Source organism: Schistocerca nitens, chromosome 1 (assembly GCF_023898315.1).
Source record: "Schistocerca nitens isolate TAMUIC-IGC-003100 chromosome 1, iqSchNite1.1, whole genome shotgun sequence".
In the NCBI taxonomy this organism is placed as follows: Eukaryota; Metazoa; Arthropoda; class Insecta; order Orthoptera; family Acrididae; genus Schistocerca; species Schistocerca nitens.
Window position 1 is genome coordinate 844,291,802 of NC_064614.1, and position 16,586 is coordinate 844,308,387.

General features: G+C 43.6%; 1 protein-coding gene across 1 annotated transcript in view; it reads right to left on the reverse strand.

Moving 5' to 3' along the window:
• Positions 1 to 16,586, reverse strand: part of LOC126208731 (exostosin-1-like) — a 214,515-nt gene that overhangs the window by 138,150 nt on the left and 59,779 nt on the right. Inside the window, exon 2 of the mRNA XM_049938889.1 lies at positions 6,054 to 6,173. Within this exon, the coding sequence (XP_049794846.1) occupies positions 6,054 to 6,173 (120 nt within the window). The remainder of the gene's footprint in view (positions 1 to 6,053; positions 6,174 to 16,586) is intronic.

Below are 16,586 nucleotides of genomic sequence, written 5' to 3' on the forward strand. Positions count from 1 at the left end.
CTGCATTTATTGGAATAATGGATTGTGGACGACTATTCCAAACGGCAATGTTAATTTTCCTGCAAATATCCATGCCTTTATACCAATTTCTACAGCTGTATCCACTAAAATACAGAGGTGCTACCTAAACATTTCGCCTTTGGTGTGTTGTAAAAGGTGTGTTGTAAACATACTGTATTTGTGTTACTCCGTAAATCTACAGATAGTATTTTTATGTACTGTAATATGTATACATTATTTTGTATTATGATGTATTTATACTGGATTAATGCCGTTAGGGAAAGCAATATCGTTGGCACAGCGCGCAGGGGACTTGCTTGGTTGTGAGACGCAAAAGTGAGCACACGCAAGTGGTGTGCACTGTCTGGCCTGTGTGAGTCACAGATGTTACTAGCAATGCACGAAGAGCATGACGAATGTGGCCAGAAGTAAGAGGATCCAGTAAGATCAAGATCCTGCTCCATAACTGGTCATCGCGAATCAAGGGGTGCCCGCAATTTTACATGGAGTATGGTAGATGACAACGAAGACGACGGCTCAACATTTACAACGAACAATAACGTTGTTTTGTTGTCGTTCACATTGGAAACTTGGTGAGGCATTACCCAGTGACATTCTCAGTGTGTTTTTTTTTTTTTCAGTAATAAGTGCTGCACGTAAAGCTGTACGCATCTGATCTTCTTGTCACTATGCTCAGTAATTGTCACCTAGTTATGGTGCCATTCCTTTCCAGTTATTGAATCCAGGAGTGTCGCTGTTTAAATAGTTAAAAGAAACGTAATAAAAACTATAATTGTCTGTTTTATTTGTTAGCTGAAGGTATAACTGAACGTAATTAATAATGAAGCCTGAATACGTTAACTGTGTTGTTCAGTAATATTCAGAGGCAATGTCATTCTTTTGAACTGACTGAAGACAAAGTAATTTACAGTAACTTAAACTAGAAGTAATTCTGGCAATTTCAATTCAAAGAAAAGAATAACTGAAATACACGTATTTCATGTGTGACTACCGTATTAATGCTATTTTGTGCTGGCCTGTGTTGTATTTCGGCATTGTCAACTTGTTGAATGCCAATAGCTTCTAATTTGACCCAAACAATGTTCGTACTCGTATTAATTACAATCTATTCAAAGTACGTAGCCTGCCATGTCGCGGAATCTACAGCGCGTAAGTAAACGTTAATCTGAGGTTATGTAAGTTATTGATGTAACAAAAGACCTACCTCCAGTCAATCATTTACTTTTCAAGAACGAATTTAAATATCTTTTCCAAATATCTGAGTATTCAAGATATAAGACAACTGCTTTCTTTATTCATTATTATTCCGGAACGCGTTGCGTTGTCAGAAACATGTCTCGACCTTCTGTTGCCACGCATATAGCCAAATGATTATGTATTCAGTGCTGTCCGTATTATTGATCAGATATTGGACAGACGGTGCCCAATTAGACTGGACATCATATTAACTAATTTCTATTTATTTCAATTAGATTTATTGTGGAGTCTTTGAGTCACGTGTTACCCCTTTTCGTTTCCTATTTTATGGGAGTGATGACACTGTTTGAAGTATTAACCAAACCCAAATAAATAGAAAGTGCAGGAGAAGAATAACTTGTTCAGTAGAACAACTTGTTGAAAACCTCTCCACTAACTGGTCAAAAGTCTCTTCGGAGACGATAGCTTTGTCCAAAAGCAAATTTATCCGGCATACGTGATCACGGTCATATTCTCGCATTAACCAATTAGTGAGGGGGAGATTACAAACCGTTTTCAAAGTATTTCTCTGTCGTTCCACTCTCTAACAGTGCGTGGGAAAGATGAACATAAAAATTTTTCCGCATACGTTCTAGTTTCTCTAATTTTATCACGATGGTAGTTTCTCCCTTTGTAGGTGAGATTCGACAGAATATTTTGGCATTCGGAGGAGAAAGTTGGAAATTGAAATCTCGTCAAAAGATCTCGCCGCAACCAGAAACGCCCATGTTTTAATGATTGCTTCCCCAACTCACTTATCATATCCCGTTCTCCCCCACATCTCGTGATAGTACAAAACTTTCTCGATGTCCTCCGTCAATGCCGTATGGTAGGAATCCAATTCGGCACAGCACTACTCCAGAAGAAGACGGAAAAACGTAGGTAGGCAGTCTGTTTAGAAGATTTGTTACATCTTCTGAATGTTATGCTAATTAAACGCGTTCTTACAACCTTTAAATTTTTTTACCGTGCCGGCCGCGGTGGTCTAGCGGTTCTAGGCGCTCAGTCCGGAACCGCGTGACTGCTACGGTCGCAGGTTCGAATCCTGCCTCGGACATAGATGTGTGTGATGTGCTTCTATGTGTACGGGACTGATGACCTCAGATGTTAAGTCCCATAGTGCTCAGAGCCATTTGAACCATTTTTTTTTTTTGTACTCACGTGGAGGACCTCACACTTTATTGTTTAGTGTCATGTGCCACTTTTTGCACTTGGTGTATATCATTTTATAATTACTTTTGATTTTCTGATGACATAACTAAAGGTAAACGACGCCGTCATCTGTAAACTATCCAAGAGGACTACTCAGATGTTTTCTAAATTGTTTATATAAATTAAGAGTAGCAGAAGGCCTGTAACACTTCTTTGGCGAAACTGACGTATACCTCCAGTTTTACTAGATGACTTCTAGTCCGTTACTACGAACTGTAAAATTTCTGCCACACCTTGAATCCAGTCACACAACTAAGACGGGACTCCACAGGCATACAATTTGATTAAAAGGCGCTTCTGAGGAACGGTGTCAAAAGCCTTTTGGAAATCTAGAATATGGAATAAACTTGAGATCCTTTGTCGACGGCATTCATTACTTCGTGCGAATAAAGAGCCAGTTGTGTTTCACATGAACAATATTCTCTGAGTACGTAGTGGTTATGCGTCGATATATCGTTTTCTTCCGAGGTAATGCATATGTCAAAATGTTGAAACACAGTAGATGTTCCAAAATCCTATGATGAGTATGCATCATACGGATGTATAACATAGCGGACTACTACTATTTCCTTTCTCGTGCACTAGTGTGATCTGTGAAACTTTCCTGTCTTTAGGAATGGATGGAGCACCAGCATTTTTTTTGGAAGGAACCTAATGGTAAAAGATCTGCACCCGAAAACTTTCCTTTAATGACTTACGTTGCTTCGCAACACCGAGAGCATCTACTTGCAAATTACTCTTGTTGGAAGCCATTCTTGATTAGCATTCTGCAATATTTACTGTAGTCGCGGTAATACTCGTTTAATATGTAACTACAGACATACAGCCACAAATGCAAACATGGTATCTTCTAGGCTCATCTGGACAAACTTTATCGGTCTCCTGCTAAAGCGTCATTGGGAAACAGAAGTGATTTTAAAAAAACGCCGCCTTCTGGAAAATATAAAATCTTTCTTCCTCGATAGGTAACACTAGCTATTTTTCTACACGTTCGTATCGTCTTTAGTGGGGCTATTTTTAAAAAGTCATCAATGCTTCGACTGCTTTGAATCTATCGTCCATTTTACCGCACACTGAGCAAATATTTTCATAGATATGTAACACTTCGTCTGACATCCATCATATCTGTTTTTCACATTCTACTCTTGGAGTGCCACTATTATCCTTGCCCTTCACTGCTTCTTCCTGTACCATGTTTAATATTAAACAGATATGTTCCATTCTTCCCCGTAGCCTTGCTACTGTGCTACCACGACCCATTTTTTTCCGTGGATCTTGTTGATTCAGTAACTTGTAGATATAGCTGTACTACCTCTTCCTGGAGATACTGTTCCGAGACCTTCGGAGTTGTGGAAACATTTAAGGTTAACAACGTGGGCGACATCTTTTTCTATATTCTACACACATCCAAATTATATCTACACATGTTTATGATAATGAGATGCTTCGATTACCAATGTATTTATTTCATCCTACATCTAGATATATACTCCAAGACCACCATACAGTGCGCGTTGCTTCCCCTTTTCCTGTTCCAGTCTCTTATGGTTTTCAGGAAGAAAGATTGCTGAAGCCGTCCGTGTGAGCAAGAATCTCACTAATTTCATCTTCGTGGTCTTCTCCGCGAGATATTCGTAGGAGTAAGCAATGTCGTGGTTGCTCTTCTACGAACGCACGCTCTCGGAATCTTAACACTGCGCCACATTGTGATGCACAACTTTTCTGTTGCAGCGTCTGCCACTGCACGCGGCTGAGCACTTGCAGGACGCTTCCCCATCTACTAAATGAACCTGTTACGAAACGAGCTGTTCTTCTTTGGATCTTCTCCATTTCTTCTGTCAGACTTATCCGTTGGTACGGATTCCAGGCTGACGAGCAATATTCAAGTATTGGTCGAAACAGAGTTATGTAAGCTGCCTCATTTGTGGGTGATCTACGCCGGCCGAAGTGGCCGTGCGGTTAGAGGCGCTGCAGTCTGGAACCGCAGGACCGCTACGGTCGCAGGTTCGAATCCTGCCTCGGGCATGGATGTTTGTGATGTCCTTAGGTTAGTTAGGTTTAACTAGTTCTAAGTTCTAGGGGACTAATGACCTCAGCAGTTGAGTCCCATAGTGCTCAGAGCCATTTGATTTGGGTGATCTACATTTCCTGAGTCCTCTTCCAGTGTATCTCATTCTGGCCATACCAGCATTAATTTAAGTGGCGTTCGACTTTAAATCGCTACCTACGCATACTCCTAGATATTCTAGAGCATATGATTATTTTAATAACAATATGAATAACTCCATCACTGCCTAGTTAACTATCAAAAGACGCAGCAGGTTTGAACATAAATGGATCGATCTCTCCTACATCACTCCTCTCTCTATTGGTTTGACTCGTTACCTAGAAACCTATTATGTCGACAGAGGTGGCCAGTCGACTGATCTCTTCTTTTCCGTACTGTTGAAAGCAGTGATCCTTTTTCGCCTATTCTTCTAGAAAGTTCTTCATTTGTGATATTTTCTGTCCACAAGTTTTCCATTCTCCTCCAGCACCATGTTTCAGATACCTCCAGATGTCTTGTGTCGTATGCGGGATTTTCTCGGTCCTCATCATCATCATTCGTGACAGTGGCTCGATTAGACCGTGTAACAAAAACTGGACCGTGTAAAACTTGGGACTTTGTACGGGCGCTGATGACCGCGTAGTTGAGCGCCCCACGAACCAAACTTCACCATCACCATCACCTTCTTGTCGTATGCGCCAATGGTCCAGGTTTCCTAGACGCAGAAGGCCAAGTTTCAGGCTATCTCTCAATAAATCTCTTTTTGGTTTCCGCATTTAGGTTGCTTGATGTAAACTTTGTCTTGTAATACGCTACATTTGCGATAATGCTCTTTACGTTGGTTAAACGTTTGCCATACGAGAGGATATTACTTCCTAAGTAGTTAAAAGTGTTTACATTTCTGAGCAGTATATCACCGACTCTAACGTCCACTGCGATATATTGGTGGCTGCATACCATGCTTCTTGTCGTCTTTGTGTTAATTTGGATTTTATACATTCCACAATGCCAGGTCTTGTAGGCGATGACATCTCGGTCGGCGAATGATTCCAATCCAGGTAACGAGGCATTCTCACATCGGACGACAGCTAGAGTAAACCATCCACTTCCAGTATTACCAGTGCCAGCATCAAGACTGAAATTTACTCGACATCCACGGAAAAATATAGATCCATTCAATATGACACTTTGTGCGGTTCAATTTGTGCCAAGTTTATTTTCCAGGCTTATTATGTGTTTATAGTATATCACTGACTCTAATGTCTACTGCGATATGTTGGTGGCTGCATACCATACTTCTTGCGTCTGTGTCTTAATTTGGATTTTATACATGACCATTCTTGAAACATAAGTATAACATGCTGACCTTATATAACAACCAACATTAGCAACCTACAGTTTACTATTAAATGCGCAGCTGTTTTCAGTGAACAAGTATCGCCTTTGACGGGACTCAGACGTTCCAATACGGTTGTGGTACTGGGATTATATGAAGAGTGTACATAGCCTAAAAAGCGTACTTCGACAAGGTACTCACCTCGAGGGTGGTGAAGACGATCTTCTCGATGGAGGAGAAGTAGCGCTCCCACAGCACCTGCGTCTGCTGCCGCAGCGCCAGCACCTTCGTTGCGGGCACTGACCGAACTATGTCCGGAACCTGCAAGCACAATACATCCTTCCTCAGGCAAACGCCCACTAGCATTTAAGGACTCTAGAACATAAACACAAATTATTATCTGAGTTGTAGCCTTTCACGGCCGCTGTACTGAGAAGCCATCGTAGTTACATGAAACTGTTCCCTGTCGTTTCGTCTCCGGCAGCAGGGGACATCTTCGGAGGTACAGTTTGTTCTTTACTCACGTGATATCCTGCGAACCGTACATGAAGAGAAACAGGCAGGTTCCATATTCCTAGATTTTCGGAAAGTGTTTGACACGGTGTCCCAGACAGGTGAGAGGCTCTAAGGCTTCTTAAGTAATAGAAACATAGGATATAATACCACAGAATAGAATAGAATACATTATCCTCGACGGTGAGTGACCATCGGAGATAAGGGTACCGTCAGGAGTCCCCCACGGAAGTGTGATAGGCTCGGTGTTATTCTCTGTGTACATACAGATCTGACGTATAAGGTAAGCAGTAAACTGCGGCTTTTTGCTGATGACGCTGTCGTGTATGCGAAAGTATCGTCGTCCAGCGACCGTTGGAGGGTATGACTGACTAAATTTCTAGTTCGCTTGATAAATGGTAGCTTACTCTAAATGCAGAAAAATGTAGGATTATGTATATTGGTAGGGAATAAGTCCTGTAATGATCGAATACAGTATTAGTGGTTTGCTGATTCAGAGAGCCATGTCGATTAAATACCTAGCAGTGACGTTGCAGAGGGATATGAAATGGAACGGGCATGTAAGAACGATAGTAGAGGAAGGTGAATGGCCTATTTCGGTCTATTGCCAAATTTTAGGAATGTATGGTTCATTTGTAAAGAAGGTCGCGCATAAAACACTGGTTCGCCGCCGAGCGGGGTAGCCGCGCGGTCTAAGGGCGCCTTGTCACGGTCCGCGCGGCTCCCCTCGTCGGAGGTTCGGGTCCTGTCTCGGGCATAGATGTGTGTGTTGTCCTTAGCGTAAGTTAGTTTAAGTTAGATTAAGTAGTGTGTAAGCCTAGGGACCGATGACTTCAGCAGTTTGGTCCCATAGGAACTTACCACTGCTCGAGTGTTTGGTATCCCGTCAGATCGAATTAAAGGAAGACATCGAAGCAGTTCGGAGGCGTGCTGCTACTTTCGTACCGGTAAGTGCAATCAGTATGCGAAGATTATGAAGATGCTCCGTAAATCAGGACACAAAGGAATCAAAGACATTAGCTGCCGGTGGGCAGCGCTGGCCACAATGTCATCCGGACACAGTGGCCACCACAGTCGGAGGGACTACCCTAGTACGCTTCCCGTCACACCCACATTTTCAACTTATACCGCACACTACTGATGATGTCCCCCGTCAAATTTGCCTCATTACTCGCGGCACCTCCGAGCTTCGTGTGCGTCTGCACTGAAGGAATCATTGGCCGTCAGCCCCGTAATTGTATATGCAGTGTCAGTTCTGTCAGATATGTCCGAAAGAACAGGAACTATATACGCCGATCAGCCACAACGTTATGACCATCGACCTTCTATCGATATAAGATCATCCAGGTGATGTCAGCGAGGAATGACTACTAGTCAGACACACGTACAGTGCATTTAGTATCAGCGAGAGTGATGTCCGTGTGTAGAATGGGGAAGGGCGCTGTCTGTCTGAGTTTGACCGAGGACAGGTTGTGACAACCCGGAGGTTAGGCACGAACGTTTCGAAAATAGCACAACTTGTCAGGCGTTCGAGGAGTGCTATGTTGAGTGTCTTCAACACGTGGCGAAACCAAGGTGAAATCACGTCCGGACGTCGTGTGCTTTGGGCGGCCACCTCTCATTACAGAAGTCGGACGTCGCCGGCTGGGGAGACTGGTAAAACAGAACAGGCGGCGAATTGTGGAGGAACTAACATCAGACTTAAATGCGGATCATGTTTCAACACACAGTGCAACGAACAGTCATTAATGACGGGCCTCTGCAGCCGATAACCGATGCATGTGCCAATGTTAACACCACATCGGCAACTACGACTGAAACGGGCACGTGACCATCGGCACTGGAGATTGGCGCAGTGGCAGGACGTATCATGGTCTGACGAATCCCGTTACCTTCTTCACCATGCCGATGGGAGGGCGCGAATCCGTCGTCTTCCAGGGGTACAACTCCTTGACTTCTGTACTGTGGCAAACAAGCTGGTGGGGACTCCATTATGGTCTTGGAAACATTCACGTGGGCATTCATGGGTCCAGTGTAGCTCGTGCAAGACACCATGATGGGCAAGGAGTATCATATATTGGTTAAGACCACGTAACATCCCTTAATGACAATTATGTTTCCCGAAGGCAACGGCATTTTTCAGCAAGACAATGCGTCATGTCACAAGGCCAACAGTGTGATGGAGTGGTTCGAGGAACACAGTGGCGAGTTCCAGTCGATGTGCTAGCCATCCAACTCGCCAGATCTGTGCCCGATTGAACACATGTGGAGTGTGATTGTACAGGCCGTAAGAGCTCATCGCCCCCTTCCCGGTATTTGCGAGAATTAGGTGACCTGTGTGTACAGATGAGGTGTTAACTGCCTCGAGCGACCTACAAAATCCTCGCTGCTTCCATGCCACGATTTGTCGCCGCTGTTATCCGTGCCAGAGGTGGACGAACCGGCTGTTAGATAGGTGGTCATAAAGTTCTGGTTGATCAGTGTACATGCTCTGTGAACTCAGATGGGAATTCCCTGAAAGGCAGACGACGTTCTTTCCATGAAATACTACTGAGAACGCAGCACGATCTACCGCCAGCGCCAATGCACTTTTCGCCTAAGGACCGCGAAGACGTAAGTGAAATTTGGGCTCGTATGGAGACATACAGACAGTCGTTTTTCCATCAGTCCACTTGTGAGTGGAACACGGAAGGATATCTTCGTTGATCCATTATGGATCGCGGGACGCCGGCTGGCATGAACTTCTTGATGCAATAATTTACCAACAGCCGTATGTACTGTAGAAATTTAGTTTATTTTATGAACTTCTACGTGTCGCCTGCTCACCAAGAGCTGTTGCAGGACGATCTGATTCACGGATCAAGTTATATGGCTCTTTCCGTGTATAGCGATTTTACGACTATGACGAGTGGGGCCTGAAGATGGCATCAATGTAATGCCGAAACTGGTAGCACATAGAAATTCATAAAATAAAATAAATTTCTACAATACATACGGCTGTTGGTAAATTATTGCATAAAAAAAGGGAGGAAATGACCAGTGGTTGTATACGAGACCTCCTCCATGCAACATGCTGTGGCTTGTGGAGTATGTACGTATTAAGATGCACATGTAAAACGGCACACTGCATTAGTGATACGCTTCTTTTAATTATATAAGTACTGGTAGAATGATCAATAAAACGATATTTATGTTACCTCTACGGTGAAAATTAATATAGGACGAATCTCGATTGCGCAGCTGGTAATTCTGTGTGCATCGCCAGATATGACGGATTAAAATCAAAATGAACACTATTTGTACAGAGCACAGTGAGCTGGGAAAGGTCTCTGACGGTGTATGAATCGATGGTCGAGACTGCTTTTTGCGATCGGAATGGCAGTCGCGTCGTCCTGCACTTGGCATAACATCGGCCGATTTTATTGTCAAATGGCCGTGGCGTCGGCGGACGAGTAAGAACAGATTACAACTTCGGCAGTACGAGCGCTCAGCGACAGTGTATGCGGCGCATTACGCACTGTGGTCGCGGTCGGCCCGCCAAAGACCGCGGCCGGATTTGCGAGCCTAACGAATGCCATTCACGAGTCGCGCGGAATGCGATTAAGTGTAGCCGGGCAAGAGAGGTGGACGAGGGAGGGGGAAGGGGGTGCGCAGCAAGGCAGGCGGGTTGACTGTACAGGGCGGGGGCGGCGCGTATCCCCCGCGTATCTCACGATTCGTTCGGTGAAACGATCCGACGGTTTCCGCTCGTCGTGCCAGTTTAATCAACGTTAAAACGGGACGCTGCCGGCCCCGCCGCATCACAGTCGAACAAAAAGTTTCGAAGCGTGCCGGATTTACTGTTGCCGGAATTTGGACGGCGGTTTTGACATTTCAGCGTCACTTCCAAATGGAGCACAGCATTCCAGCTACGAGTATAGACAGATATGTTCCCCGACAGAAAGAAATTGAAGGAAGGAAAATCCGGGTTTGACTTCTCGTTAACGTCTTTAACAAGGGGGTGTTAGAGACACAGAGCATGCTCGGGTAGTGGTTGGTGAAGGAAGGAAATTAACCCTCCTGGTATTCTGCTCAGTCGATGAAGGAAAACGACGGAGAAGCTAACTCTGGATGGTCAAATGGCGATTTGGAAGTGTGTCCTCCCAACCCTATGTGCAGCGCCAATTAGGTCACTGACAAAAACTAAAAAGAGGCAAGGGAGGAAAGAATACTGGTATTTTAATGTTCCGACGATGTCTGAGCCATTAGGCACGGAGGATAAGACGGCTGAATAGACTTGCCGACCTGGGCATTTCCGACCCTACTAGAGGTGCCACAGGGGCCGTGGCACTTTTTGCACCGTGACATTTCCGACCAGGGCCTCCGCCACTGCTGCTTTATGCTATTCGTTCACCAGCAGGACATGTGCTGTCATCACTTATCTGACAGTGCCCTCCTCGACAGTCTTCGTTTCCGTGTAGCTTCGTACGCTACTTGAGTTCTGTGCACTGTGAGCAATGGACATAACTGCGACAACGAAAGGGAATCCGTTTCTTCTCAACGATGCTGATCTCTAGCGGGTGCACAAAAAAGGAAAAAAATGTGGCGAATATAGGAACTCGTTTGCAGTCAGGAACAGCGCTCCAGTCTGCGGCGTAAGAACGGGGCTCTAAACTATTCCTGCTGCTCGCCGGGGCCAAACACAATACCCCGTTTATTGTTTTCGTTTAAATTCTTGCTGGTGCACGTCTACTTTCCTCTACGTAAAGACTGTGTCTCCATCTGACAAGGGCACCACCTGGCAAACGGATTTTTGTAATTTTTAAGTTTCTCGTGCATCAGTCTGTAAAAACGGAACCCGTATAGTGTCGCTTCGTTCTCAGTCTGTCTGTCCAATTGTTCAAAACTCTTTTCTCGGGAACAGCTAGACGTATCGCACTCAAACTTGTGTCACGTATTTAAGTCCATGGTCCGTTGAAGGTGTATAAATTTTAAGCTTTTAAGTCAGTTCAATAAAAATATACTGCCATTTATGTCACTTATTTTTGATACTCGAAAACACACTCATTAAAACCTATAGGGTGCTTCCTGTTCACACACAGTCATGAAATTTGGCAAGAAGCAACGTTTTACACTACAGATAAAGGAAAACATTGAAAATTATTAATTTGTGATCGTATCATGTGAAAAAATATTTTTTCCCATTTTTTATCCATCTGTCTGTCTGTTCTCCTGTTAAGACCAGTTTTCCACAGGAGCAGATTAGAATACGACGTTCAAATTTATGTCACATCCTAATATCTGTGGTTTTTGGCGTGTAAAAAATTTAATTTTCTAAGTCAATGCAATCGAAAAATTCGATCACTGATGCTGCATGTTGTGATTCTTGCAAACTCTCTCATCAAAACCTATAGGGTGTTTCCCGTTGTAATAAAGACAAATGTTTTATTAAATATTCTCTCTCTCTCTCTCTCTCTCTCTCTCTACATATATAAAATGAAGTCCGCTGCTCGCTTCTTCTTGTGCCTCCAGACTAGTCTAAGGAACTGCTGCATATTATTGATAAGGTCTTGGAATTTCAGTGATCAATATCTCGCTGTATTGATATCGGTGACAGCAAGAAATCCTTGACATTCTCGTAATTAAATTTGTACGGAACCCTCAGTGCGAGACTTCTAGTAGCATTTGGCCATTTTTTTTTTTTTTTACACTGAAGAGCCAAAGAAACTGGTACACGCGCATAATATCGTGACGGGCCCCGCGAGCACGCATAAGTGCTGCAATACGTTGTGGCATGGACTCGACTAATGTCTGAAGTAGTGTCGGAGGGAACTGACACCATGAATACTGCGGGGCTATCCATAAATCCGTAAGAGTACAAGAGGATGGAGATCTCTCCATAACAGCACGTTGCAAGGCACCCCAGATATGCTAAATAATGTTCATGTCTGGCGAGTTTGGTGGCCAGCGTAAGTGTTTACTCTAAGGAGAGCATTTCTGGACGTTTGTGGTGTCGCACTGTCCTACTGGAATTGCCCAAGTGCGTCGAAATCCACAATCGATATCAATGGATGCAAGTCATCAGACAGCATGTTTATGTACGTGTCACCTGTCAGAGCCGTATCTAGACGTATCTAGTCGTATCAGGGGTCCAATATCACTCTAGCTGCACACATGCCACCCCATTACAAAGCCTCCAGCAGCCTGAATGGTCCCCTGCTGACATGCAGGGTCCATGGATTCATAGATTATCTCCATACCCGTGCACGTCCATCCGCTGGATACAATCTGAAACGAGACTGAATCGACCAGGCAACATGTTTCCTGTCGTCAACAGTCCAATGTCGGTGTGGACGGGCCCATGTAAGGCATAAAGCCTCGTGTCGTGCAGTCATCAAGGGTACACGAGTGGGCCTTCGGGTCCTAATACCCCCATAAATAATGTTGAATGGTTCGCACGCTGACACTTATCGATGGCCCAGCATTGAAATGTGCAGCAATTTGCGGAAGCGTTGCATTTCTGTGACGTTGAACGATTCTCTTCAGTCATCGTTGGTCCAGTTCTTGCAGGATTCTTTCGGGCCGCAGAGATTACGGAGATTTGATGTTTTACCGGAATCCTGATATTCACGGTACATTCGTGAAATGGTCGTATGGGAAATTCCCCACTTCATCGCTACCTCGGAGATGCTGTGTCGTCCCTCGGCTCGTTAGCCGACTATAACACCACGTTCAAACTCACTTAAATGTTGATAATCTGCCATTTTAGTAGCAGTAACCGATCCAACAACTGCGTCAGACACTTTTTGTCTTATATACGCGTTGCCATAGGCCATTTTCACGTTGGGCCGCGTGGTTCAGTCGGTAGGTTTGGAAAATGTTAGTCGGGTAATCAACGGATCGCTGGGTCGAATCTTGCGACGGACTTTTTTTCGTTTTATTTTGTTCATTCGGTTCCTTGCCTAGCTGAGGAAACAAGTGTGCAGATTAAAATACGAATGCATAACTGCAGAAGAAAACAAGTCAGCAAAAGAAAGACGGCGCCTGTTTTCCAAATATTTAAAGGAGAATTTCAAGATTTGAAAGATAACAGTTTATTACTCGTTGCAAATATGGAAAATGACGAGTACTCAAAGACTGGAGTTTGTAGAGCAACAAGATGAGCTACTGGGACGACCCAGAATTCTGGCCCTAGTTGACCAAAGACATTTTGAAACTAACTGAAAGCAATAATTTTTTGAAGTTCGAAGATGGGTCTGTTACTGGCAGAAGAACAGAGAAAATCATGTGAGAAGATGGAACAATTCTTATGAGCGGGACATTTGACAGAGTTGAAACAACTGCACACAATATATTTCGACGGCAAGAGCACAGAAGAAGAGATGAAGGTATTTCTTGTTGTATTTGATTTGCTCCCAGACAAAATTCAGAGTGTATATAAAAGACTTTTTTCAGATTGAAAAATAACATGCTCGGTTGGTTTCCGAAAACTTCAGTATAACACTTTGAAATGACTATAATTAAAGCTATCACATCGTGCTTCCCAAATAATTGGTTTCCAGTTGCAGTTCTCATATCAGCTAATGTGAATGAAATACAAGAACTTGGATTAACGGGGGAGTATCAGGATATAAGTTCGATTATTTTGCAACATATGTATTGCTGATGCACGTCTTCTACTAAACATCGCCGATTAAGCTTCGACAGTAACAATGAAGAAAATATCTAACAAGTAAAGGTATCGCAGTTCGCAGACTATACATTCAATCGCTGGATGGAAAATCTAAATCCCTCAATAAAAATCCAAGCGTATACTTTCGGATAAATAATATGAAGGAAGAAGCAGTAAATGCTATACTTGAAATTAAGAAAGATTGCATGCGCCAGCCTCTTCAAGAAAGAAAAAAATGATACATAAATCTTAACAAGAAGTTAAGCGACATTATAAAAATACATAAAGAATCTGAGGATCGTAACCTCTCCATCACAGACGAGAACTTGCAGCACATGGACCTTAGCTATTTGATGGAGTATTTCAGTCGCTGGATTTCACTGAAGTATTACCCACTGCAGCTCCAACTAGTGCAACGGAAAGTTATTCCCCGATGTTTTAACACATGTCCAGTTATCCTGTCCCTCCTTCTCGTCGGTGTCTTCTGTATGTTCCCCTACTCGCCGATTCTGCAGGGAACCACCTCATTTCTTATCAGTCCGCCTAATTTTCAACATCCTTCTAAAGCACCACCTCTCAAACACTTGGAATTCCCTTATTTTTCTATTTTCTCACAGACCGTGATTCACTACCATATAAACGCTGTGCTCCAAACATACAATTTCAGTAAATTCTTCTTCAAATTAAGGCCTGTACTTGATACTATAAGACTTCTTTTGCCCAGGAGTACTGTCTTCGGCTGCGCTTTTCTGCCTTTGACGTCCTTCTTGCTTCGTCAGTGACGTTCTATTTTGCCTCAAATGTGTGTGTGAAATCTTATGGGACTTAACTGCTAAGGTCATCAGTCCCTAAGCTTACGCCGGCCGGGGTGGCCGAGCGGTTCTAGGCGCTACAGTCTGGAACCGCGCGACCGCTACGGTCGCAGGTTCGAATCCTGCCTCGGGCATGGATGTGTGTGATGTCCTTAGGTTAGTTAGGTTTAAGTAGTTCTAAGTTCTAGGGGACTAATGACCTTAGAAGTTAAGTCCCATAGTGCTCAGAGCCATTTGAACCCTAAGCTTACACACTACTTAATCTAAATTATCCTAAGGACAAACATACACATCCGTGTCCGAGGGAGGACTCGAACCTCCTCCGGGAGCAGCCGCACAGTCCATGACTGCAGCGCCTCTAGACCGCTCGGTTAATCCCGCGCTTGAACTTTTCTTTTACTATCGTCATTACTTCTTCGAGGTACATATTCAACATTAGAGGCGAAAGACTACATTGCTGTCCTTTTTGTTCTTGTACATGTTGTACGAGGGGGTGCTGAAAAGTAATTTTTATGCTAAAAGCCTTAAACCTTTAAAACAGAACAAACGTTATTAACACTACATCCTTATTCTTGATGTCTATTTATTTGTTTCTCAACGTAGTCACCCTGGCGACGAACACATTTCTCCCAACGAGAGACCAATTCGTTGATACCGTCAGTATACAGCAGAACGTTCGACTTTTGCTCCGCTTCATCACTATAAAAGTGAAGTCCTCAAAGATGTTCTTCAAGGTTTGGGAACAGATGATAATCGATGGGGTCAAATCGGGACTGTAGAAAGATGATCGATGACAGTGAAGCCAAGGAGTCGGATTGTTGTAGATATCGCAGCGCACGTGAGTGTTCCGTCATCGTCACGGTCATGGAGATGGTGCTCTTCAAAATTGAATTTGCCTACAGCAGGCTGTTTATCACGCATCGACATAGTTACGTCACACACCGCCATGTTACACGCTACAATCCGGAGCACGATAGCGGAAGAGGGCTGCAAATATGTAGACACGAAGAATAAATATGTCGAATGTTTATCATGTTTGTTTCATTTAAAAAGCTTTAAGGGTGTTCACACAAAAATGCGGAGGCATTACTTTTCAGCACGCCGCCGTGTATTAGCCGTCCTTTCATATACACTACACATATTTTCCTGACAATTTTGAACTTCTATTTTTTTTGTACCATATTGCACTGTCGTACAGCTTTTCTAGGTCGGCATACTTTATGAATGTGTCTTGCTTGCTGCCAACATTAAGCGCAACGTCAGGACTCTCAGTCTGATACCTTTGCTTTTCCTGAAGCGAGCCTTATCGTCATCTAACAGATCCTGATTTTTTTTCCATTTTTGTTGGCACATTTAATATATGAGCTGTTACGCTGATTGTACGATAGTTATTGCATTTATCTCGCTTGCTGTTCCCGGGACTGTGTGGATGATATTTTTCCACAAGTCTTATTGTAAGTCTCCAGTCTCATAGATTCTACAATCCAACTTGAATAGTCACTACCCCTTATGACCGCCTAATGACTGACAGATTAACACAAATTATTCATCTAATTTTTGAATCTTTCTGATAATGTCCTGGGAGCGCCGTCGTCCTGCAACAGACAGCGACAGCAGGAGAGCGTTCCAAAATAGCATATAACATCGAGGTGCTTATAAAATAGCGGTGTGTCGCTAAATTCCTCACTGCTGAGCAAACGGAACCAATTGGTGTTATGTTTGGGGTACGAGACGTACAGATAAAGCAGCGGTCTAAAG